The 26,999-nt window shown below is 39.7% G+C and overlaps 2 protein-coding genes across 2 annotated transcripts; one reads left to right on the top strand and one right to left on the bottom strand.

Moving 5' to 3' along the window:
* Positions 1 to 820: 820 nt before the first annotated feature.
* TAF13 (TATA-box binding protein associated factor 13) lies at positions 821 to 9,626 on the bottom strand. The gene is made up of 4 exons (XM_047873719.1): positions 9,547 to 9,626; positions 8,612 to 8,690; positions 4,426 to 4,523; positions 821 to 2,178 (listed from the first exon to the last, which is right to left on the bottom strand). Exons 1-4 carry the CDS (start codon positions 9,571 to 9,573, stop codon positions 2,008 to 2,010), a joined length of 375 nt encoding a protein of 124 aa, XP_047729675.1. The 5' UTR covers positions 9,574 to 9,626; the 3' UTR covers positions 821 to 2,007.
* Positions 9,627 to 20,393: 10,767 nt separating this feature from the next.
* On the top strand, positions 20,394 to 25,795 carry TMEM167B (transmembrane protein 167B). Its single transcript, XM_047869623.1, has 3 exons — positions 20,394 to 20,548; positions 22,656 to 22,787; positions 23,327 to 25,795. The coding sequence occupies exons 1-3, from the start codon at positions 20,539 to 20,541 to the stop codon at positions 23,407 to 23,409; spliced, it is 225 nt and encodes a 74-aa protein (XP_047725579.1). The 5' UTR covers positions 20,394 to 20,538; the 3' UTR covers positions 23,410 to 25,795.
* Positions 25,796 to 26,999: the final 1,204 nt, after the last annotated feature.

Below are 26,999 nucleotides of genomic sequence, written 5' to 3'. Positions count from 1 at the left end.
CCCCATCTGACAATATGGGAGATGGGGCCTTTAAAGAGGTGATTAAAGTTAAGGGGCACCTGGGTGGCTCAGTCATCTCCGGTCGTGATCTTGTGGTTCGTGACTTCGAGCCCCACATCAGGCTCACTGCTGTCAGCCCGTCAGCACAGAGCCCGCTTCAGATCCTCTCTGCCCCTCCCTTGCTTGTGCTCTCAAAAACAAATAAATATTTAAAAAAATAATAAAGAGGTGGTTAAAGTTAATGAAGCCATAAGGGTGGACCTCTGAACTGACAGAACTGGTACCCTTATAAGAAAAGAAACAAGACAGCTCTCTCAGGAAAAGTGAAGACACAGCAAGAAGGAGCTATCTGCAACCCAGGAAAAGTCCTCACCAGACCCCAATCATGCTGGCACCCTGATCTTGGACTTCCAGCATCCAGAAACGTGAGAAGGTAAACTTCTGTTGTTTAAGCTGCCCAGTCTATGATATTTTGTTACGGCAGCCCTAGCTCACACAGGTACCAGTATAACTCTCCTAGTGCCAGTTACTACCAGTTCTTTCAGGGTGAAGTTGACCCTGATTAGCAAAAATAGTAATATATTGACATTTTATTATTCCATTCCCATTCTTGATTTCAGCTTAGACTGGAGTAGCTTTTCAATTGGTTTTTACTTTTTTTAAGTAACAAAACGCTCTGCCCAGCTATCTTGAATCTCATCAAATCAGAAAAATTCTATCAATATAGAAAAAGTCTTTACTGAGATTAAGCAGCCAGAATTACATTACTAGTAATGGAGAGGAAAAGCTGATAAATCACATAGTCAAATTCATGTGTTCATCCTTTTAACTTTTGACTTTATTCCTTGTATCAACAGGTTAAGAAAGCAAAATTCTCTTACATATTGATTTATAGATAATGTTACAAGCAGCACACAAAACATTGTTTCACAGAGTAATATTCAGTGATCCCATTAAATGCAGTTTTAATCCTTATTTTAAACTAAGTGCAATAATTTAATACAATAAGCTGAACTCACACAAAACTTGTATATCCTGAACTACAAAAGTGGTTTCCACAACCATACATGGTTTTAGTCAAGTACACATTTCCACAATGAACAAGTACTAACAAGTATGTTAATAAAACACTATCCTAAATGCTTATCTTGCCATCAGCTTTTTAAGCAATACCTTCCTGTTACTGAAAACATTTATTTTTAGACGCTTTAATCTAACCTGGGAAAATGAGTTCTCTTAAAACTTGACAACTAGTATATTATAAGCTCAAAAGGTTTTAAATCAAAAAAGCCTTCCAATACGGAAGAATTCACATGACACTTTTAGTTAAAAAAAAAAAGCCAACATTCTTGTTATCTAAAGAAAAGAATATTAAACAACAAATATCTCAAGACAGATAAACATTCCTACAAAAGACTGTATTTTCTTGTATCTTCTCCCTAAAAAAACACAAACCAGTTCACTATCTTTTAATAACCTCCTAGACTACTATAAACACTCCTACAAAAGACTATATTTTTTTTGTATCTTCTCCCTAAAAAAAAGCAAACCAGCTCACTATCTTTTAATAATCTCTTAGACTACTATAGTCTAAAAACTTTAGAAGACATGAAACACGTCTTAGCTATCATAGTCGAAGGTGCCCTTTAGATTTCATATATTAAACAGCTACAGTATAGCCTACACCTAATGGCACAAATACCTAATACATAAATACTACTTCATCATTTAGACAGTCAAAAGTCAGAAGGAACTGCATGGTTTGCAAGGTACTTCAACTTACCATTAAAACCCAGTAAGTAATTCAAGTATAGTAGTATAATGGCAGACAATTCAAGGCTCAAATATCTCTCTAAAATTGAAGACATGAAAAAAAAAAAGGAAAACTTTGTGTTCCTCCATCCTTCACCTTCATGGCTAGATATAGAGACCTTACAGTGGAAAATATACAGTTATTATATATGCTTTCCCCAGAAGATAATGAAGCTTCAGAAAGTACAAAAGGTGTCAAGATCCATAGTTTGCCTCATCAAATGCTTTTCTAGCTCGTTTCAATTCTTCATTCATAGTAAGCAAGTCTTTAACCCTAGCAAACTTCCTTGGGTCCTTTCGAATCAAGAAGACGATATCTTCAACTTGTACCCGACCTTGTCTTCCGATTGACATTGCCTTGTGAGTCTATTACAAAGAAATAAATTAATTTTAAAAAATCTAATATTTTACTTTTTATTTGCATTTACTTAATACTGGTGAGTTTGAAGACTTTCTCTTCTATTTATAGCTATTCATTTGTGAATTGTGTTTATATTCATGTCCTTTGTCCACTTGCTACTGTGTTATAGTGATGCTTAATGTTTTATAGACATCTTTTAATAATGACATTAAAACTATCAAATTTATTGTTTCTTTTTTTTTGTTTTTTGGTATACCTAGTCTTTGTCTTCATTTGTATAAAATAATTCTATAATTTCGTTGTAACTGCATATTTCGTTTAAGCTTTGTCTAGTAACGAATAAATAGCGGTGAGTAAAAATAAACAAACAGTGGTGAGTTTTCCCCTTAAATTCAAATAAATCTCATCTCCTATCATATATTCATCCTGTGCAAAAACAAAGGTTCATCATAATATTATTTCTAAGGACTAAAAAAGGGGAAATTAAGTGTTTAATAAGGCATTAAATAAACAAATTTGGGTACATCCAACCAATTGATATTATGAAGCCATTAAAAATATTTATAGAATATTATGCAATGACATGGGGAAAGTGTTCTACTTACGTAAGTGAAAAAGAAGGCTCTAAGACTAAATACACTATATGATTTCAATTTAATAAAGTTTAAAAATATGTGCAAAAAAACAAAAAAGTATTCACCAAAATCTGAGCATTAGTTGTCTAGATGGCAGGATTACAGATTTCTATTTTCTCTCCTGTACTTTTTTATAATTCCTAAATTTAACAAATATTCTTTTTATAAATGGAAAAAAAATTTAATGCATACTCTCTGACAGGAATTTTACTTCTATTATTCTATACTAAGGAAATAATCCATAACACAGGGTAAAAACTCACAAGAACACAACCAAAACTCAGTATTCCTATCCCTGTGAATATATCCAAGGAGGAGATGAGAGGAAATTTCATGAATACGATCATATCTATTTAGATCAAAATAATCTACTAACTTACGCAAGAGAGAAATGGTTAAATATATTAGAAAATAATTTAAATGAATTTCATCTAACTACTAAAATAATTGTGATTAGAATGTAGAAAATATATATTATAAAACTCTGAGTAAAAGAAATGTTTACTATGATTACCACTATATGTAAGCACTGTACACATTTTTTTTTTAATGTTTATTTACTTTTGGGAGAGAGAGAGAGACAAAGTACGAACAGGGGATGAACACAGAGAGAGAGGGAGACACAGAATCCCAAGCAGGCTCCAAGCTCTGAGCTGTCAGCACAGAGCCCGAAGCAGGGCTTGAACTTGTGAACTGTGAGATCATGACCTGAGCCGAAGTCGGACATTTAACCGACTGAGCCACCCAGGCGCCCCTTTTTTTAATTTAATTTTTTTTTTCAACATTTATTTATTTTTGGGACAGAGAGAGACAGAGCATGAACGGGGGAGGGGCAGAGAGAGAGGGAGACACAGAATCGGAAACAGGCTCCAGGCTCTGAGCCATCAGCCCAGAGCCTGACGCGGGGCTCGAACTCACAGACCGTGAGATCGTGACCTGGCTGAAGTCGGACGCTTAACCGACTGTGCCACCCAGGCGCCCCTATTTAATTTTTTTTTTAAGCACTGTATACATTTAAAAAAAAATACTGGAAGGGGAGATCTTACATTAGATAATGGGATTATGGTTAATATTTGTAAATTTTATTCTAGAATCTTATAATTATGTCCTCATAAATAAAATTCAGGAGAAGGTAGAATATTGTGTGTGCACATATACATGAGTGTGTGTTTGTATGTATATATCATATATATATATATCTTAAATTTTTTTTTTAACTTTATTTATTTATTTATTTATTTATTTATTTAGAGACAGTACTCAAGAGTGTGACGAGGGGAGTGGCAAAGAGAATGGGAGGGAGAGAGAGAGAGAATGCCTAGCAGGCTCAAGTGTGAACTCCCAAACCATGAAATCATGACCTGAGAGGAAACCAAGAGTCAGATGCTTAACCGACTGAGCCAGGTCATGATCTCCCCGTCCTAAGACAGAGCCCCATGTTTGGCTCCGCGATGAGGCATGGAGCCTGCTTGAGATGCTCCCTCCCTCTCCTTCTGCCCCTGCCCCATGTGCGTGTGTGTGCTCCCCTCCCCCTCTCAAAAATAAAATCTTAAAAAAAAAATAAGGAGTTTCAAATCTATTAATTAACTAAGACAAATTACAAAAAAAAAATCTTACCATTTCAGTGATGAACTCTATGACAAGGTCTTCAAGAATATCCACTGACTCAGTATAAGGATTCTGGTCATCCCCAAACCCATACATCATACATCGCACTGCAAAAGAACAATCATTTTTGTTTACTTGAACAAATTTAACAATTTTACCAATACCTTTTTCAAATTAGAAATGGACCGAATAAGACAAGATACTTGTATAAACATATATTATATATTTGTTGTCTGCAAGTATGGATTTTGGTGTAAAAGACTTTTAACCACAATCTCATAACCAACTGTTCCTACAACTGTTCCTACCTGTCCTTCCCTACTAGGAACTCCTGTTCCCTCCCAGCCACTGAACCCTGATATCAATATTCTTTCCCTAATCTCTATTATCTATTTACCAACAACCCCAGAATACCTGTAACTAGGAAACTCCATGCCAGGGACAGGATGAGTAGCAATGGCTCAGCTCTTACTGGGAGTATTCTATGTGTGTATGGAGTGGGGAGTGGGGGGGGGGTGGTGAACAGGAGGGGCAGGCAGGGGGACATTGGAAAAGAGAAGGCAAAATCCTTTCTGATACAAACATAGGAAAAAGGACATGAAAGAAAGTGCTCTAATTGCTTCTTATAGGAGGAACACGGTAATCAAAAGGAGAAAGCAAACTATGTGGAATCTTGACATTTCATTTCCTAGATCAATGCACTGCTAATAAAGTCCTTTCAGGCTTCAACCGAAAGAACCATAGAAAATGCAAAAGAGAAGAAAAGTCTAATACAGAGTAATAAAAATGGGTGCTAACAGCTAAAACTTACATAGACCTTACTATGTACCAGGGATATAGTTTTAAGCCTTTCACATACATAACTCATTTAAACCTCACAACAATCCTTTGAAGTAGATACTATTATTATCCCTATTCCATATAGATGAGAAAATGGAGGCACTGAGCTAAGTGATTTACCCAAGCTAAGTGATTTTCCACACAGACGTAAGAGATGGAACCTCAGTTTGAATGCAACCGATCTTGCTCCAGAGTCAATATTCCTCCTCTTAACAGTATTACACTTCTTGGTAGTTTAAGGCAGATGGAATCCATGTGGATTCTCATCCTATAGTCTATAAACTCCCAGTTAGTCCATGGATAGGCTCTAAGAAATCCTTGAGGCCTTCTGAAATTAAATGCAAAAATTTTATACATTATTTGTGTGTGCGATTTTTCTTGAAAGAACAATCTGTTCTTAACAGTTCAGAAAGGGGTATATAAATGTTAAAAAAAAAAAAAAAGGTCACAGGTTGGAAATGTTTTGTATATGGATCTGAGTGGTGGTCATATGTAAATAAGTAAAATTCATTAAGTTGTTCAAAGACTAATACAATTTATTTTAAGTACAGTAAAGAAAAAAAAGGAACTCCTAGGACATTTCTAACGGAAGACATGAGGGGTACCTGTAGCTCAGTTGGTTAAGTGGCCAACTTCAGCTCAGATCATGATCTTGCAGTTCATGGGTTTGAGTCTCGCGTTGGGCTCTGTGCTGTCAGTTCAGAGTCTGGAGCCTGCTTAGGATTCTGTATCTCCCTTTCTCACTGCCCCTCCCCCACTCCTGCTCTCTCGCGCTCTCTCTCTCTCTCTCTCTCTCTCTCTCTCTTTCAAAACTAAATATTTTAAAAAGTTAAAAAAAATAATGAAGAAATGAGTACATTAAGAATAATTCCGGGGCGCCTGGGTGGCGCAGTCGGTTAAGCGTCCGACTTCAGCCAGGTCACGATCTCGCGGTCCGGGAGTTCGAGCCCCGCGTCAAGGCTCTGGGCTGATGGCTCGGAGCCTGGAGCCTGTTTCCGATTCTGTGTCTCCCTCTCTCTCTGCCCCTCCCCCGTTCATGCTCTGTCTCTCTCTGTCCCCAAAATAAATAAAAAACGTTGAAAAAAAATAAAAATAAATAAAAATAAAAAAAGAATAATTCCTATTTAGGAGAAGCAAAAGCTGGTAGAACTGAAAAGAGAATAGAATAGATCAAGCCTAGGGAAGAAAAGAAAGGGGCGACTTGGAAGTTAGCCTGGGACAGAGGTATCCCTAGAGTTTAAACTGGTAAGAGCCTTTATGTCCAGATACAGGGCATAGAAAACAAGTATTTTTTTTTTCTCTTTTAGATTCTGACAACTTTGTTTTTTTTTTTTTTTTGAGATAATTTCAGACTTACAGAAGAGATGCAAAAAATAGTAGAGTTCCCAAATACCCTACATCCACCTTCCCCTTATTTTAACATCTTATATAACCAAAGACATTTATCAAAACTAAGAAATTAACATTGGTACAAATATAGAACTTACTCAGATTGTACCAGTTTTTCAACTGATATCCTTTTTCCATTTCAAGATCCCACGTTATTTAATTACCATGCCTCTTTACTTTTCACTGATCAGTGACAGTTCCTCAGAATTTTCTAGTCTTTTATGACCTTGACACTGTAGAAGACTCCTGGTTAGTTATCTTGTAGTGTTCCCCAATTTGGGTTTGTCTGGTGTTCTTTCATTATTAGGCTGTGGGTACCCATTAGTAGAAAGGATACCATAGAGGTGATGTGCTCTCTTAACTGACTGAGCCACCCAGGCGCCCCTGATGTGCAATCTTAATGCATCACGTGATGTTAATATATATTACTGGTGATGTTGACTTTGATCATTTAGCTAACATTTTAGACATTACTTGTCTGCCAGGATTCTCCATTGTAAGCTTACTATTTTTCCTTAAATATTTTGAGTAAGATACTTTGTCATGAACATTTTGATGGGCATAATTCACCAGTATGTATGTAAACTGCACTTGGTTAAAAGGTTTGTAAAGATACAAATACCAGTGAATGTTTTGAAACTTTGTGTTATAGTAGCAAAAAATTTTTTAAGAAGAAGATTTAGGAGAACAGATCTTGGCCAGTAACATATCAAGATTCAGGTAAGACCAGAAGGCTGTGAAGATTCCAAATTCTTATCATCACAAAAATAAAGCAATTCAAGTAGAACAAAGGTTTCTGCTAACAATTGACTAATGCAAACATCACACTGAGATGCTCTAGTGTGGGAATCCCCTTCTTATGCTGATTAAGAAGCAAAAACACATACAAATGGAGTAAACAGTATCAGAGATGGATTAAACAGTGGTCAGCTTTAGGTGAGAAATTGAGATATGGAGGATTTGAGTCATTAAAAATATAAAAATAAAAAGACATACTGCCTGCAGTTTCAAGAGCATTTGGAAATGACTGAGCCTGACCCAGCATAAATAAACCATATATTCATTTGTTAATACTCAGCCATAACTATATGTAAAGGACACAGGTTGAAGAGTGCATTCTCACAGTGCCTTTCATGGGCTGGCTTTGACCATCACTAGACACAGCAGCTCTTCCACTTACTTGCCAAAAAGGGTCAAACCTGTCTATTGAGGGAATACACTAGAGAACCAATCAATACATTATAATTTCCATGCCACTGTAATGCCTTACACTGTTCACCATTTTTCTGTATTTTCCAATGCCTTAGTCCACAGCCCCAACTTAATTCCTACCCTCAGCACCTGTTCCAGGATCCATTATAATTTTTGACTTACAGTCAAAGGAGTCCCTGCTCCTACTGCTGCAATAGTAAAGGACATAAAAAGTAATGGAGGTATGTTCTTAGTCCCTGAGTTGAAACACTGATCACATTTCCTCATTTTAAAAAACTGTGTATTAAAAAAAAAACGTGGGGGAACCTAGGTGGCTCAGTTGGTTGAGTGACTGACTCTTGATTTCAGCTCAGGTTGTAGTCAGTCCCAGGGTCATGGGATTGAGCCCCAAGTTGGGCTCCACACTGAGCGTGAAGCATGCTTGAGTTTCTCTCTCTCTCTCTCTCTCTCTCTCTCTCTCTCTCTCTCTCTCTCTCCCCAGCATGTGTGTTCTCCCCAGCATGTGCATTCTTTCTCTCTCTAAAATAAAAATTTTTTTAAATGTGTACACAGAAAACCCACCTACCCACATACAAACATATAAATTGGGGTCAGGATCATTACTATCCATGATTCACAAGTTAAACAATCTTACAGGCAAGTCTGAGAATATTGTCCCTACAGGGAAACACATTCAGAACATTAATCTACTTTGAACAAACATGTCCAAAAGTTTTTATCATCTGTAATTAAATCATTGTCAAGTATTACTTACATTCTTTAGAAAAAAGTCTCTTCCTTTTACCCTGTCCACCTTCTGCACCTCCTCCAATTTCTTCACTTTCTTCCTCAAACTGTAAGTTAAAAATGTATATACAGAAATGTCAAGCACTGCATTTGATTTTTAAGCAATTAACATTAATTTTTTTCCACTTTCAACACTAATTATCATGCCAGAAAGCCTAAAACATGCAGCAAAAAAATCATGAAACCTTAGCATTTCAGGAGCCTTAAAGACTATCCAGTCCAACTTCCCACTCAATGCAGGAATGGCTCTCCTACAGTGTCCCTAACAAATAATTTTACTGCCTCTGCTGGAAGCGTTTCAATGACCGTACTTTTTTTTTTTTTAAACCAACTAGTTAGCCTATTACTACACAGTTTTACTGTTAAGAGTGAATCGAAGTAAGTAAAACTATCTTTATTTTTTATTAAGCATTGCTTATACAGTGCCAGGAACTTTCTTCAAGGAAGCCTTAACCCCATTTTACGACACGAAAACCAAGGCTCAAAGTTAAGTAACTTGTTCATAGATAATAGAGATTTTGAAACACAAATTCCCTGACTTTCGGTCCATTATTCCCACTACTTTACAGTAAGTATATAGTTTTGTTACTAGTTGAAGTGTTGGTTCATAATGAGAGCTAAAAATAATTAGCTTCGTCCTATGATGATTCTCCAGGCGATTCACAGAGTGTCTGACAAATAGAGACCAAAAGCAAAGGGCAAGGGGCCACCTTCCCACTCTTCACGTCCTGCCCCACACACTAAGAGATGAATGGTGAGGGAAGCGCTAGCACGGCGTGAAGTCCCCGAACTCTCTCCAGTGAATTCGCGAAGGAAAACCTCGAGTGACTCTGAACTCGAGTTCCACTTCTGCACCCCAGGGAGTGAAGAAAGGACTGGGTTGTAACAGTGGTGGTCACTCACGGTAGGATCTTCCTCCTCGTCTGCCATGCCACCAGCCAGCTAACAGGGCTCAGCCGCCTCGCTCCCAGCGGGTTTTACTATATCCGCGGCCTCACTTCCGGTGACGTGCAGGGAGGGGCGGGGCGAGACGGAGCCTAGTCCCGGCCGGCCAGCTGGGGTGGAAAATGCGCGGAGACAAACTAACAGGGGACCCAAGCCGAGTTTAGGGAGAGAGGGATGAGCTCTAGGCTCTGTGTTCAAGATCACAGATTAATTAAACATTCGCAAAGTAAAGGGGGCGTGTATCTCCTTGTGACCCTGAATTTGCTTCTACATATCGAATCACCTCTTCCTGATTTGGGGCTGTGTAGTTATGCATCGTTGGGGGTCGTAGCAGTCCTTGGGCTGCCCGAAGAGTGTACCTAAACGATTTTAACAACTTTCAGTTACACTATTATTAATTGCCAAGCACTATACCGGTTATCGGGTGTGTTTTTCTTCGCTACTAGTTTTTAAGGGGGTGATACTACCCCTTAGACTGAGGATTCAATATTTGTGCGGAGTTTTTTGATCAGAACAGTAATTGGGAAAAACACCGGCGTTAGAAGGCTAAAGGTAGGGATATAAAATGTTATGCAATGCAAGACACAATACCACACAAGGAAAAGTTGTTCCACAATGTTTCTGAATGTCCTGCTAAACATTCATGCAAGTGAAAAATCTGTAATTATCTGAACCTAGAACCTTTGTTAAAATATAGACACAAAGCATGTCCTATGCTTTTAACTTACATTTACTTTTCTAGGAATGAAACTATGAGATAATAGAAAAAAATATTTATGGGTCTCTGCTGCCAGTTTCTGGCACAGAACTCCTAAAACCCTTGCAATTTCCTTGGTGATAAGAGCATAGGAGCATCTTTTGTTCTTATGAGGCAATTTAGGATGGGATCCTAGATGGGGGCTGGTCACCAGAAAGACCAAGCCATGATTAGAAGGTTGGGGTTTTCAGCCCCAGCTCCCATTCTCCAGACGGGGGAGGGAAGCTGGAAATGTAGTTAATAATTGATCATGCCTACATGAGGCATAAAAATCCCAATAGTAGGAGTTTTGGAGAGCTTCCGGGTTGGGGAACATACCCACCTATGAAGAGAATGACACACCCCCAACTCCACAAGGACAGAGAAGCTCTTCACTTAGGACCCTTCCAGACCTCGCTCTCATCATAGGCTGTTCATCTAAGTAAATGTTTCCATTAGTTCTGTGAGGTGTTCTAGAAAATAAATCCAAGGGGGAGGAAGTCATGGGAACCTCTGATTTATAGTCAAGTTGGACAGAAGGTGGGGACTCTGGCACCTACTACTTGTAATTGGCATCTAAAGTGGGAAGCAGTCTGGTGGAACTGCACCCTTAACTCGTGGGATCTAATTGAATTAAATTAAACTTGAATTAAATTGAATTAAATTGTAGGACACCCAACAGTGTCACAGAATTGTTTGCTGTGGGAAAAAAACCCACATTTAGTGACCAGAAGTGTCAGAAGTGAAGTGTCCTGTGTGAAAGTAAAGAGGAAAGATACACAGGGAGGAATGAACCAGAGTTTTTCCCAAAATAGCAAGTACCATAGAAGTGGAGAGGTGTATACTTTGTTTTGTTTGAAACTTACCAAGAGCTGTGAACCATTTCAGGAAATAACGTCACCAAAGGCCAAACCACTTGTAAAAATTTGGGTAGCCCATACTCACTGGGTGATAATGCTTTTGTAGCTCCCACATTCATTGTGATTCTACATATAGGTCCAAGCATCTGAAACCATTATACCCCCTACTGTAGTCATGCCTGAGCATTCACATATTGAAATACGTATTATAATTCACTGTCTGTATTTTACCTTTATATTACATTAGGGCATTATATATTATTTTTAAATTATTGGGTAGTTAAATACATTTGTTATTTATTGCTGTGTAACAAACTCTCTCCAAACTTAGTGGCTTAAGGCAAACATCTATCACACAGTTTCTGTGGTTCAGGAATCTGGGTGCAGTTTAGTTGGCTCAAGGTCCCATATATTGCAGTCAGGGTGTTGTCTGGGGCTGCAGTCTCATCTGAAGTATTGATGGGGAAAGATGCACTTCCAAAATCACTCTCACGGTTGTCAGCAGGATTCAGTTCCTTTAGGTTATTAGACTAAGGGCCTAGTTCTTCATTGGCTATTGCCAGAGGCCTCCCTCAGTTTCCTGCCACATGGTCCTCTCCACACAGCAGCTTACAACATGGCAGCTGGCTTCAATTAGCACAGATGAGGGAGAGAACCAGGAACATCCAAGACACAGAAGCCACAGTTGTTGTTGTTGTTGTTGTTGTTGTTGTTGTTGTTGCTGTTTTGTAACCTAACCTTGGAAGTGACATCCCATCACTTCTGTCCTATTCTGTTTACTAGAAATCAATAATTGCAGCCCATACACAAAGAGACGGGATTACATAAGGATGAGTATATTAGGAGGCAGACATCACTGGGGGCTCTCTGAGAGGCTGCCCACCACAGTAGGTTATATTATCTGTGAATGTCATTGCAGAATAATAAAGGAGACATTATAATACTTTTGTTATTTAAGAAAGATTATTGAGTCTGATAGGGTTGAGAACTTCTGTGTTAGGTAGTGATGAAACTCTGGGTTCGAGTATAAAACATAGTGTCAGCAGACAGATAAAATGTGCCAGATGCAGACCAAGAGGTACTATGCAGCAATCAGAAGCAATAGACTAACAACATGGACAGAGCTTAGAAACACAGCGCTAAGTTTAAAAAGAAACACAATGAGATCTATAACAATACCATTTATGTAAATTAAATATACATATACACAAAAAATAGGAACAAATGAAAAAGCATAGACATTAAATACATTGAAAGGTTGTGGGGCAATGCACAGATAAACAGCAAGTGAAGGACTTTGGAAGGGCCAATTTCAATACTATGTCATCAACTGCAGAGCATCAATAATTCAGCCTTCAAAACCTAAGATCCAGAATATATAGGGAAGAACATGCAGTTATGAGCAGATCAGAAATAAAGCACAGAAAGTGAAAAGTCCTGGTGTGCTTCCATAAGATGTTTTGGGTGGATTACCAGAGTCAAGTTTGTTAGGTGGGGATGCAGGAAATGAGGCTGGAATGAAGCTGGAGTTAGAGTGTGAAAGGCCTGGAATGTTCTCTTCAGAGACTAAACTTCACACTGCAGAGTTCCTGGGAGGTCTTTAGGCAGAAGAGGCATATGACCTTATCTTTTTTAAAAAGATCACTTTAGCAGGGAGACCTAGGATGAGAGATGATTAAAACCTGAATTACAAAGAAGGAACTTTCAAAGGTAGAATTTGCAGGACTTTGTGTCTGAATGAATCTGAGAGCTGTGGAGAAGTTTACATACAGATAGATGGAATGTGTTATTAATATAAGTTGGAAAGTAAAATGGGAAAGCAACTGGGGGTGGGGTGGGGAGAATAAAATGAACTCGGTCTAAGAGTCTAGAGATGTCCTATAGACAGGCCTGGAAATCCACAGAGAAATTAGAACCAAAGAAAATGGCACTGGAGACATCAACACAAAGGTGATAGTTTAAAGACTGCACAGGAGGGGTGCCTGGGTGGCTCAGTCAGTTGAGCGACCGACTTCGGCTCAAGTCATGATCTCACAGTCTGTGAGTTCGAGCTCCGCGTCGGGCTCTGTGCTGACAGCTCAGAGCCTGGAGCCTGCTTCTGATTCTGTGTCTCCCTCTCTCTCTGTCCCTCCCCTGCTCATGCTCTGTCTCTGTCTCAGAAATAAATAAATATAGAAAAAAAAAAAAAAGACTGCACAGGAACAAAGTCTAAGAAAGAAGGGAGCCAAAGAGCAGACAGATCCTTAGAAACAGTACATCAGGAAACAGAAAGACAGAAAGAATGGTTCAGGAGGTAGTGTTGAAATAAATCTCTAGGCCCACGATGGAGCCATTCCCGCCCCTGGTGCCGTGTCAGCAAACGGAAACTTAAATGCTCTATTTTACCAGAAATGCAGCATATTCCTCAGCCAATCCCCAAATGCCAAGCAAACTCTGGGCCTTCTTACTCCAACCAAGGTTGACTATCAGCCAGCCAATCAGATATTTTAATTTTTCTTTCTTGTTCTTTATTCTTCATCCTATAAAAAGCATTCTTCCTTCCACCCCATTTTGCAGTTCTTTGAAAGGAGACTACTTCATTAAGTGTTCAAATCCAAGGCCTTTTACTAAATCTCTTTAATCATCTTTAATAGTAGGAAAAGATAAAAGAAGAATGATGAAAAGAAGAATATATTCTGAAAGCCAAAAGAAAAAAATTCAAAAAGAAGCAAGTGGTCAGGAGTGCTCTGTGCCACAGAGATTAAGGGTTTAAGAGATTTAGATTTTTTAATTTTATTTTTTATTTTTTAAAATTTACATCCAAATTAGTAAGGGTTTAAGAGATTTAAAACGACGCCTTGGATTTTACAATTAGGAGGTGGTGGAATAATCTGGACAAAATAGTTTGAGGGCAATAGTGAAGGCAGATGCCAGATTATAAGTGGTTAAGGAATGAGTGTATAGTTGGACAGTGAAGGGTAGAAAAGCAAGGAGAGGAAAATAGCCTTAGAGGGCAGTAGGGTGAAGGAAGGTGGACTTTAAATAAATGACTACCGAATGAGTAAGGCCGTGAACTTGCACCAGACACTTAACTGCTAGGAAATCCAGGTTTTCGTTATGGCAAAGAAATGGAATGAGCTTCTAAAGAAAAGGTTAATGACAAAAGAGATCTGTTCACAAAAGAATGGAGTCCATAGAGAGGCCGACAGCAGTAGATGACAGAAAGAAGCAGTAGAGCTGAGTTGTGGGAGAAAAATTTGGACAGAAAGGCAGTAGGAGGGGCTATCAGAAATGAGGAAAGCAGAGGCTGGGTGGTGCGCTTGAGGCATGTAGTAGTGATGGGATGGGAGAGGGCAGGCAGGGAGTACCAACTAGACCCCAAATCCAGAAGCAGTGCAGTCCCACACTCACCCCACCCCCACTCTCACCCCTACACCCCAGGGTACAGACCTCTGCTACTCACTGTTAGGGGCTTTAGGGAAGTAGTGTCATTTTTTTTAAAGTGGCTTTCAGAACTTCCACAATAATCTTGTGCAATCTTAACCACATGTTTGTTTACTAAAGAACACCTATACTCCTTGGTTCAACTAGCAGGCTCTGGGGTCAGATAAATTGGTTTTAAAATCCTAGCTGTATTACTTACCAGCTATGTCACTTTTGAGACAACTTACTTAACCTCTCAATACATCCCTTCTTTATCTGTGAGATGGAGCTTTTAACAGTTACTAACCTTATAAGGTTATTATGAGGCTTGGATGCATTAACACCCATAAGACGCTTTGAGTTGTACCTGGCAGGTAGTAAACATTCTGTGAGTGTCAGCTGTTTTTGTTCAAGAACCTATCTTTTCAGCAGTATCTTCTATTCTCCTTCATGAACTCTACATTCTAGTTCCACAAAACCACATTCAATTATTCACGCAACAAATATTTAACAAGCACCTATAAAATGTGCAGCGCTTGTATGGGACTGTGGATAAAATGAAAAACAATGAAAATGCACAGTCCCAGGCTCACAAACCTTACAGTGTAGCAGGGGGACATGAACTAAATAGATATTGTATGCTCTGATAGTTTATGATGGGGGAAGGCAGCCCAAGAAGGTCAGAGATGCCTTCCTTGAGCAAGTGAGGTTTGAGCGGAGACCTGAGGGATGAATGGAGTTAGTCAGTGAAGGAGAAAGGGAAGAATACGCTGTGCCCGCAAACTTGTCCTGTGCTTTCCTTTCTCCAGGCCTTTGATCACTGTTCTCCTTTCCCACTAGAATACCTCTTTTTTTATTGAAATGCTACATGCCTTTCCAGCCCAGCTAAAACATCTGCTTCTCCACTAAGCCTTCCCTGGGCTCTCCAGCTGAAAGCACTTTCTCTTTTACACTCCCACAACACTTAATTTTCATTTTCCTTCTGACTTTCTACTGTATTTTCTGGTTATTTGTACACACAGCTTATCTTGTCTAGTAAATCTTATTAAAAACAGAGTGTTTATCATTCATCTTTGAGCTCCCAACGGCTAGCACATTCCTTAGGCTTAGAAGTCCTGGAACAAATATTTGTAGCATAAATTAATGCCTGTTTGACATCCCTTTTCAAATATGTTGTAATTCAAATGAAGCTATTGTGGCAAGCTGTGCCTTTGGGAATGAACTTACTCTTTGGTTAGACCAGAATGCCATAGTCATGGTCCCAATACTGATTAGTGTTCACCACAGTGACCACAACAACCCTAACAAACAGGCCACTGTTCTTGACTGGCAGGTGTTTGGCAACAACTGCCTGTCTTCTCATGGAGGCTGAAATGAACTGAGGAAGGACTGTCTGAACTGAGTCCCTAGTCAGTGGGGCTCTATTTATTCCTTGCAGTTTGGCTGCAAGAGCCAATGGCCCGGATTTGACCTGATGTGAGGCTATGATGCTTTCCACAGTGACAGAAACACTAATGCTTGGAACAAAACCATCAAAGATTAGCATCAGTGGAAACTATCCTAATTTGAGGCAGTGTGAAGACAAGGGGAAGGGGGCTTTGAAGTCAGATAGACTTGGGTCTGGATCCTAACTGGACATGTGATGTCACCCATGTGCCTTCTTTAAGTCTCACGTTTCTCATTTTAAAAATATTCTGCAGGAGCTCCTGGGTAGCTCAGTCGTGAGTGTCTAACTGGTGATTTCAGGTCAGGTTATGATCCCAGGGTCATGGGATCGAGCCCCACATAAGGCTCCATGCTGAGTGTGGAGCCTGTTTAAGATTCTCTCTCTCTCCCTCTCTCTCTCTCTCTCTCTCTCTCTCTCTCTCTCTCTCTCTTTCTCTGCCCCTCTCCCCACTTGGTATTCTCTCTTTAAATAAAAAAAATAAAAAATAAAAATAACCTGCAAAACAGTTGTGAAGATCAAAGATAATGTCTTTACATACATAATGCCTGTGCTTTATTAAATGTGTTTATTCATCTATCATCCCCAATACAGTTTGTTCCCTGAGAGCAGAGACTCCTTTTTGCCTCTATTCCTGCAAAATCTAGCAAAGTGCTCATCACTTTGTACACACTATGTACACACATAGTACACATATTTTAAACAAATGAACAACAATAATAATAACAACAACAACAACAGTAATAACTAGCATTTATGGAGCACCTACTTCATGCTAGCTATTGTTATAAATAGTAATTCATTTAATACTTCAACAACCCTAGAAAGGAGCAACCAATACAACCCAATTTTAAAGAGAGAAAACAGAATATAATATTTTTAAATATAAAATTCCTAATATAGCAGATTTTTAAACAAAAATCTGGTGAGATTAATTTTATTTAATAAAAAAACATAAAATGCTTTATAAAACCTGGAAAGGAAAAAATGTGGTAGAGAGAGAAGAAAGGATATAAATGTAAAAGTGGGAAGAAAGAGTAGGAAGAAGAAGAAAGACACATGGAAAAAGAAGAAACAGAAATGTGTAAATTCTGAGCAGTGTAAAAAATAACTACTTAATCAGAGTAAGACATTGTGGTCTATCACTGTCCTTTGAAATAGTAATTAGCCAACTACTCAATTACTCTTCTCTGCCCTTCAACTGTGATTCTTTTGTCCTCAAACTTTATTCCTAAATTCTGTGAGTGATGGGGGAAAAAAGACGTCTTTCAGAGAATGACAAAAAATTGGAGTGGTTTCCATCTAGTACAAAATGAGGAGATAAAGTTATCACCAAAAGAGTAAATGGCATGAGGGGCCCCTGGGTGGCTCAGTCAGTTGAGCATCTGTCTTTGGCTCAGGTCATAATGTCACAGTTCACGAATTCAAGCCCAGTGTAGGGCTCTGTGCTGACAACTCAGAGCCTGGAGCCTGCTTTGGATTCTGTGTCTCCCTCTCTCTCTGCCCCTCCCCTGGTTGCACTCTGTCTCTCTGCTTCTCTCTCAAAATAAATAAACATTAAAAAATATATATTAAAAAAAAGAGTAAATGGCATGAGCAAAAACTGTGAAAGCAAAGAGCACATTTGAAGAACACAGAAAAGTTTTTTCACAGTTGAAGCTTAAAGTGTACACAGAACAGTGGAAAATGCTGCAAGAAGGCCATGATAACAGCTAAGGAGTTCAACAATATTTACCAGGCGGTGGTTGCTGTTACAAGAAACAACAGTTGTGATTTGGAGCAAAATTTTCCAGTCCTCAGTTCAGAAGACCAGTATTATTGTTTGAGTGTGATACTGGGTAGTCTTAGGCTAAAGCTCACTTTATCTCTAAAATAGGGTAATAAGGCACTTGTGAGGATTAAATAAGATCATACAACAAGGTGTGTTTGGCTTTTGAAATGTCAAAATGTCATACAAATGTACATTTTCACTTCTGGAGGATAAAATTGATGCTTAAAGAAGACTGAAACGGTAAAATCACTAACATGATGGCTGCAGGATTGAAAAGGGAACAATCTGAATGACATTCTGAAAAAAGATAATTGACTCAAAGGTAATTTACAAATTTAAACTTTAGTGATTAGGGGAAAAGGCATATTAACCCTAGAAACTGGGAAATTGGTGAGAAGGAATTGCGTTTGGCTTTAAACATTACAGATTATCAGAAGAACATCTATTAGAAATGTAGGATTGGAGCTTGGATAGGACATCGATTTAAGAACTCTACAAAGACGGGGTGCCTAAGTGGCTCAGTCGATTTAGTGTCTGACTTCAGCTCAGGTCATGATCTCATGGTTTGTGAGTTTGAGCCCCAGGTGTCAAAAAATATATTTAAAAATATATTTAAAAAAAGAACTTTTTGGGGTGCCTGGGTGGCTCAGTTGGTTAAGCATCCGGCTTTGGCTCAGGTCATGACCTCACAGTTTGTCAGTTCAAGCCCCACATCGGGCTCTGTGCTGACAGCTCAGAGCCTGGAGCCTGCTTCAGATTCTCTGTTCTCTTTCTCTCTCTGCCCCTCCCCTGCTCGCACTCTGTCTCTTTCTCAAAAATAATAAATAAACATTTTTAAAAAATGTTTAAAAGAACTTTTCAAAGAGGTAGCAGTTGAAACTATGAACAGAAAGAATAGGTCGCCAAGTGAGAGTTAATAATGAGAAAAAGAGGGTGCATGTTTCTTAGGAACATCTATATTTAGGTAGAAGAAGAACCAAAGTAAAGAGAACAATTAGGTGCAGGTCAGTGAGGCTAGCACAGTTCAATAGGATCCAAAAAACAGGAGACTTTCTTTAGCTGAAGATGAGCTACACGATTCAAACTAAATTGGTGAACATGAATTTATTTAGGACTTGGTTTGAGTTCTATCCAGCCATGGTGCAGGGAATTAACAGTCAGTTGCTAGTGATGATATTAGTACTGATGTTGTTTTAGATAACAATTGATGAAAGGTTCAAACGCCAAGACAATTAGGGGAAACTCAGTTGTTTTTGAGCGGTACTGAGCAGTTCATCTGGGCAGGGGGATTTGTCTGTGTGTGTATGTACATAAATATATCTGGCCTTGTCTTAGATTTTGTCCCCTATATTTTCCTTTTTTTTTTTTTTTTTTTCGTGCACTGATGCATATTTTTGCAAGGAGTCTGTCTTCCATCAGACTTTTTTTTTGGCTTGCCTCTCCACTCCAGCTCTTAGAAGGAGGCATTCTGGTAGGTTTTTTTTTCCTGTAACCAAGCCGTCTGCAGTCAGCAGATGGCACTGCAGCAAGAGAGGCACAGAGTTCCTTTAGGACCTTTGTCAACCACTACAGACTGGTAACCTAACTTGTAATTTCAGCCTGGGAAGACGGAGTCGCACTTTCGCCCTTATTTTAATAAAGCAGGTCGGGTTGTGCACAATTAAAGATTTCGATTTACAGAATGGAATCTGTGGCTTTGTCTCCTCCACTCTCCTTCATCATTAAACTGGTACCTTTCCTCAGCGTGTGAAAGTTTTGTGAGAAGCGCTGTCCAGATATCGCCAATTCTTGGTTAAAGTGGCCAAGTTGACCCTAGCATTTAACTAAACACAGGAGATCATCGAGACTCTACTGAAAGTTTAAAGAAATATCCACAGAAACAAACAGGCAATTACCTGAATGTTCCCCGACAGTCTGGAGCTTTAGGATCTGAAATATGTGACTTGTTTCTGTTATAATGTTTCTTATTTCACTCCGAAAGTTCAGACGGAACCTAATTATTCTGATTTCCATAAGGAGTAAGAAAGAAGTGATTAGGTCAATTATTTCTCAATAAAAAATGGAGGGGGGGGAAGATTCTGGTATACCCGGTAGCAAAAAAGAAGAAAGAAAGGAAGGAAAAAACGAAAGAAAGAAAAGAAGAAAGGAGCCGCGAAGCAAAAGAAGTCCTTCCTGGAGACCGCAGGGACCGCCTCATGACCTCCGCTGTCAGGGTTCTCTTAACTGTAAGCGTGGGACCGAGACCTCCCCATCACAGGAAGGCTGCTGCTGGCGCGCGCGCGCGCGCGCGCACACACACACACACACACACACACACACACACACACGCACACACACCAGCTGCCACAGCGCAAAATAAAGTGCAAAGCTGCAAGCTTTACCTTTCCAACTACACTGACGCGAAAGGTCAGGTTACGCCCCCAGCACTACTGCTGCCAGGACACCAAGGAAAGTTGGTTACCATGGCCACTTAGGAAGCCTCCCGGATGGCACTCTTACGCTCGCGTTGGCAAGCAAGTGCCACTACCCACACAAGTCTCGTAGCTTGGGAATCAGCTAGCCACTCCTGATTGCGTTCGGCGCTCGCCTGTCTGCCCTTGCGCCTGCGTACTACGCCTCGTACCCGTCGCCGCGGCCCCGATCGGGAAGTGTCAACACGGAGCTGGGTTCCCCAGTCTTCGCGGCTACCACCTTCAGCCGATCCCGGACCCCCTAACCAGGCCCGGGCCCAGCCGCCATGACGAACGGTGAGAGCCAGTGCCCAGAGTGGAGAATGGGAGTAAAGGACGAGGGGAAACGTGGCGGGCGGGACCCGGACTGACGTGGCCATTCTCCCCGCCCCCTCCCAGCCCAGCCCCACCATGGCCTTTTGCTGCCCCTGTCGCTCATCCCCCAAGTCTTTCCGCAGGTTCCCCCGTCCCGTGCGCATCTAGAAATACATATGTCTCATGTGCCCACACCCTGGGTCCTCGGTCTCTACCCCGTACTTTCTCTTTCTCCTTCCTAGAAGTTCGTTTTGGCCATTACAAGACTCTTGGGCAGGCCAGTCCCGGTTGAACTATTGCTTTAGCACCAGGAAAAAGAGAGGATCCTCCTCCCAGCCCCCTACGTAGGCTTGTTCGGAGGACCAAGAAATCACAGAGGATGTCAAGTCTCACATTTTTTGGATGCAAATATAGACCATTGGAACAACAAAAAAAAAGTTCTCCAGAAAGCTATGTCTAAAGTCCTGCCTGGGTGATCCCATCTGGAGACCCTGGCTAGTGTTGCAAGGGTTGGATTTAGACACTGCCTCTTCTAAACGATGTGGCAATTGCAGCCCTGTTTATCCAAACTAGTTTTCCAAACGTCTTCATACACTTGATAGAGATGATTTCCGGAATTCCAGGGAAGGGCAGGAAGCAGGGATTTTATGGTCTTTAGAGTCAACTTTACAGGAAAGAAGAGAAGGCCTCTTGGTATGATTTGAGGGGTACAGGAAAGTATTTCTCAAAAGTACATTTTCTGTAAGCCTGGCAGTGGTGACTCAAATCTCACCTCCTTGTGAATTTTGGCATTGTCTGCAAGAACTTGTGAGAGTAAAAGAACACACTAAGGTATCATTCTTCATAAGAACTTAGTGTATGTGTTGACTTACTGGACCCTTTCTCAAACGACACCTGGCTGTGAGGTAGTTTTACTGGAGGGAGATAGAGTGGTCTAGAACTGGCAGATACTGTGTAAAATATCCTTTTGGAGCTTCCTGGGTAAGTCATAGGTATGAGGTTACTAAGCACAGTACCAGAAGTTACATCACCTGGAGGAAGACATCATCTGGACCAGGAAATAGAATAACAGTTTGATACAGAATAATTACTGAGTAATTTTTAACCTTCCCTCCTTTTGTTATCTGATTATTTTTTTTAGGTGCCTCATTGTGCTTACGTGTACAAGAAATAGCTTGTTTTATATATGTAAGAAATAGAACTAATTGTTCAAAGCTTTATTCCCACAATTGTTTCACTATGTTGAAACCTCAGATACTTTTTTTTTTTTACAAGAGTCTGTTGTTATTCTACTTGCAATTTGGTTTGTAAGTAGAGTACTATGCCTGAGGTGTGAAATGAGCATAGGATAATTGTAGTTTTATGAAATCTAAAAAAAAAAAAATTTTTTTAATGTTTATTTTTGAGAGAGCACGAGCAGGGAAGGAGCAGAGAGAGGGAGACCCAGAATCCGAAGCCGACTCCAGGCTCTGAGCTGTCAGCACAGAGCCCAACGCGGGGCTTGATCCCACAAACTGTGAGATCAAGACCTGAGCTGACATCGGACGCTTAACCGACAGCCATCCAGGCACCCCTGAATTCTAACTCTTGCTATTTCCATTAAGCTTTACTTTTTGCTTTAACATATTCTTCACCAACAAATGCAGATTGGGGAGACTTGGCTAAACATCTGGCTCTCCTTTATCACATGAGTGATTGATCATAAGAACATGTGTACTTTTGTTAGCTCAGGCTCCAAGGATTCTTATGCCTCTCTCAACCTGTTACCGCTACTGGCCATTCCTAGGAGGTTCATTCCAGGTAAAACTGATACCCTTTTCTCAGAACTCGTAGTTCTTGAAAGGGGAGGAGAGGGTGCAGTGAAATATTTGTACGGGGGTTGTCTACAAGCAGTTTGAGGAACAATAAAGTAACCTCGTTAGTCCCAGGATTTGGGCTCCCTCTTATCAAGGGTTGGCATTGTCAGTTGTGTTTATCGTCTTGATATTATATCACACTCTGTTCTTGAGTTCTCAAGTGGGATCACCTATCACCTGTCCCAAACTAGATTAGCATCAAAGGTTTTGTTGTTGTTTTGTTTCTGTAACAGTGTACTCCTTGGATGGGATCCTGGTGTTTGGTTTGCTCTTTGTTTGCACCTGTGCTTACTTCAAGAAAGTACCTCGTCTCAAAACCTGGCTGCTATCAGAGAAGAAGGGAGTTTGGGGTGTGTTTTACAAAGGTAAGATCATAGCTAGACAGTGAATGGAGATTGCCATCTCTGGACAGTGAGGTGCTACAAAGTGGGGGTGGGGATAGGCTGGCATTGTATTTGGTTCCACATTTACATAATTGTTTACTTTAGCATCAAGGTAATTTTAATATTCTCCACGGAGTAAAAATAGATAAAGAATTTTAGACTGGACTAGAATTCTTGGAATATTTTCCCAGTGAAAAGTTTTTCTGAATTTCTGGGAAGAATATATTGGAGTCTCTTTTAAGTTTTGATTTCATTAACTCAGAGACTTTTTTATTTTTTATTATAGATAAATCCTACCTATCTAAATCTCTTTTCAAAATAGAGCAAAATATAAACAAACAGTATATCCACCTAGAACCTATAGCTTAAGGATAGTATTTAAATGCATTCCCGGGTGGGCTCTTGAAAATCTTGATAGATCTCTTCGTGTAACTAGAGATTTCAGGGCATCACCTTGAAATTGAGGACTTACATGAAGGGCGGGGTTTGATTTCTTTTCTCTTTTTGCTTTTGTCTGCTAGCCGCTGTGATTGGAACCAGGCTGCATGCTGCTGTGGCAGTCGCCTGTGTTGTAATGGCCTTTTACGTCCTGTTTGTAAAATGAATTCCAACGCATCCATCTCATCAGCTGCCAACCAAGAGGATGAGGGTGAAGAACCTGTCCGGGGCCTGGGCCCAACGTGAGAGAGCTCAGCTAAAATCATCAAAGTCCCCAAGATGACACCACAGCATCTGCTCCTACCATATGTGGGGAAAACTCCTCATGGTTACAAACATTATTTATGCTTCAGGGGACTCGAGGAAGCCAACTTCCTTTGATCTGTGTGTGAATCAGTCCTCAGCAGAGAGCATATAATGTCCAGATAAATTACACTCCACGGTGATAAGATTACATATACCTCCTGCATAAAAACCTGTTACCTATTTTGTTCTTCAGTCCCTCATCAGGAGCTTTTCAAACTGAGACTCATTAGGGAAGGACATAGGCTGTGTTCACACCTCTTGGAAGGAGAGAGAATTTTCAAGACTTGACTTTTCTTTTTCACTGTTTGATTTGCATTTGGCAAATTGATGGGAACGGGGTGGGTGGGTGGGTGGGAGAAAGAGGAGTTAAACAATGCCAAGAAAATTTTTGACTTTGGAAATTTATCTTTCATATACTCATATGGGAACATAAGAGAGAGGCATGGTCCTCATTGCAAAAAGAGAACAGATGATATAGCTGTGCTATGTGCTGGCAGCTTAAGAGTTTGCCAAGAAAATCTGGGCCTGTGTAAGATTTATCTGTGATGAGACCAGAAAGCAGTAACTTAGATAAGGAAAAATGTTCTGTTCACCAGTATCCCCCAAAGGAGACTTCACCCCATCAAATGGTAGATGGAAAATGAATCTAGTGTTGCAATTTTCCTAAAGCCTTTTTAATATTTTAGATTACTGAGTGCTGAATAAGTGTCACTCGGTTTTAAATGCCATCGCTAGGGGAAAGAGAAAGTATTGAAGAAATGATTTTTAATATATTTGCAGTTAGGGTAAAAGAAATCTAGTATATAATTCATACACTAGTAAAGTCATCTAGTATAAGAATTTACTGTGATGTTAGATGGACGTTTTGTCACGTTATCCAAGACTTATCCACAGTCTTATTCTGTGTTTAAGTCTGGCTTATAATGGCAGTTTTTAATTGATTACTTGTTTTTCTTGGGCAACTCTTAGGTTGCCTCATATTGCAGTACTTTTTAGCTATCCCTTGGAAATTCTGTGTTACAAGAACATGATAAATTCAAGTGAGAGAGAGAAGTTGCTGATATGCATAGGCATATTTGGATAGTTCACAGAATCCATGATTGAAATGAGGGTGTTTTCAAGAATAAAGGAAAACAGATGTTTGCAAGGGAGATTGATGGGCTTTCCCATGGAATGTGGTAACTCTTGTGCAAATCATTTTAGATGACTCAACATTTGAAGGGATGACTTCTCCATTAAAAAAAATGAAAAAGAGTTGGTCTAAAATTACATTATTGTAAAAAACAGGCATAGACATAGGAGCCAATTGAATCACCCATACAGTAAAACGTGATTGTGGACAAGTTAGCTGTAGTTGACCTCTCTGTGTGGCAGGAAATTGTCTTTTGTCTTATCCCCAAAGAAAAGCTGCTAGGAAGTTTAGGTTTCAAAACAGGCAGTTTAGTGCTTTGAGGGTTTCTAGAGGTGTAGCAGGTCACCAAGTAAACACTACACATCTCATCCTCTCGGAGTTGTGCTTTTTTCTCTTCAGGAATTGGCCCAGAGGGTACATTTCACTGATTAATATGATTTCCAGTGTCCCTCCTGAGGATCTTTCACACGAGGGAAAGGAAATCTATTAGAACAGAAAGGAAGAGTTACACCTTGTAGGTGTGAGTTTGGGACCTGTTGGCCAGCAGGAGTGCCACTCCCTGGAAATACAGGTTCAGCATGTTTTGCACTTGTTATTCTGTAGCTTTAATGACTTGTTTTCCAACAGGGCTAATGTCTCTAAGCTTGGTGAATAGAGCTGCTTCCATTTTAAACTCATTTCACAGTTCCAGTTCAAACCCAATTTTTACAGCCTCCTGGGTGGGTCATCTTGCCCTAAATTGTTATATTTTGAGGTGTTTTCATATGAGAATGTACCAAAAAGTGTACAGAATGAAGGTAATTTGCAGCAAGAAACATAACACAGCTTATTTCATTTCTTGTGTTTATGTAAGCAGATAAGCAGAAACCTGTTTAATTCATTACTTTGGTTGGTGTGTCATATATTTTTTGACTGAAAATTGTAGGACGTTATTCCCCTAAGGAAGTCTTAGGGGTAGGAGAATGGGGATAGCAATATTGCCTCAGATTCAAACTGGCATCACCATAAACCCTGAATGCCAGGGTGGAATGAAGTCAGCCTTTTATAGTTGAAATAAAATTTTTTATTCACCACTGTCTGCACAAATCCTTGAAAATAAAATTCCTTTCCCTACCGTTTTTGTCCATTTTATTTGTCACATGAATTCATTGAACTTTGTTCAATACTCTTCTGGGTTCTGCCCATGGTATATACCTTTTTAGTTTACATCATAGTGAATACCATCATTCCTGTTAACCTAGTGTGATGGTCACCAAATATACGATATAGTTCATAATTTATGAGCGTGTGTTTTTCTCCTTTGAGGGAGCTCATACATGCATCAGCATTCATATATATCAGCATATATACATGAATAAGTGTTGAGGTGTATTAAATAAGGTAAATAGCACTCCTCAAAACATTTTATCTACCACTACTATTAAAATACAAGTATCACCTGCCATTACCAGTCATAAACTCCTTCATTCAAATGAGGTTATCGGGTTAACCAGCTATGAACCTAGGCAATCCTTGAGCCAATGGGATTCTGGCACATAAATGGATACTTTCCCCCTATTTGTTTATAAGTGCACGGTGGGATTGGTACAGTTACAAATTATAAATTAACAATATTTTTCTGGTTTACCCTCATCCATACCTTTATCACTGAAAAAAGAGAAGGTAACAGACATTAAAATTATGTTCCTTGATATGAAAGGAGCTAATACTAATTATATAATCACTACTTTTTTTTTCACTACTTATTCTGGAATTGGAAAGTTAGACATGCTTTAACAGACATGCAAGTTAATGAAGGTTCAGCAATATGACTGCCACAGAACCAAGGTCCAGGTAGCAAGAGGGCTCTTGTGAATGAGGATAGGGATATGCCTTCCTACTTTTACTCATCTCACAATTATCATGACTACCAAGCCCTTGGATTTAAGTAACCTATTCTCACCCTTCCCTTTGGTAAAATGATGTTTTCCTTCTCCCTTGGGGGAGGAACTCCTGCAGAACCTGATACTGGTTAATGACCGGGATTTGCCTTCTCCATGGGAAAGTAGCCACCTATAAATCTGAGACTGAATCATCTTATATCCAGAACTTGGGTCAAAGACCAAAGAAAAACTAGAGATATGGATATAAATATGCTGCTGCACAAAGACCAAAAGACAAGCACGATTTAGGATTGCCGGATTTTGTCCAGCCTTTCCCTCGGACCTGGGTTCGTTCCCCTCCGAGCCACGCGAGGGCAGCAAAACGCATACCGTCACGAGGGCCTATGCTCAGTGGTTCCTCCCAGAATCCTCCGAGGTGGGGGAGGGGCGGGGGGA

Source organism: Prionailurus viverrinus, chromosome C1 (assembly GCF_022837055.1).
Source record: "Prionailurus viverrinus isolate Anna chromosome C1, UM_Priviv_1.0, whole genome shotgun sequence".
Taxonomy (NCBI): Eukaryota; Metazoa; Chordata; class Mammalia; order Carnivora; family Felidae; genus Prionailurus; species Prionailurus viverrinus.
The sequence above is the reverse complement of the archived record's forward strand: the minus strand, read 5'-3'. Positions and strand labels throughout refer to the sequence as shown.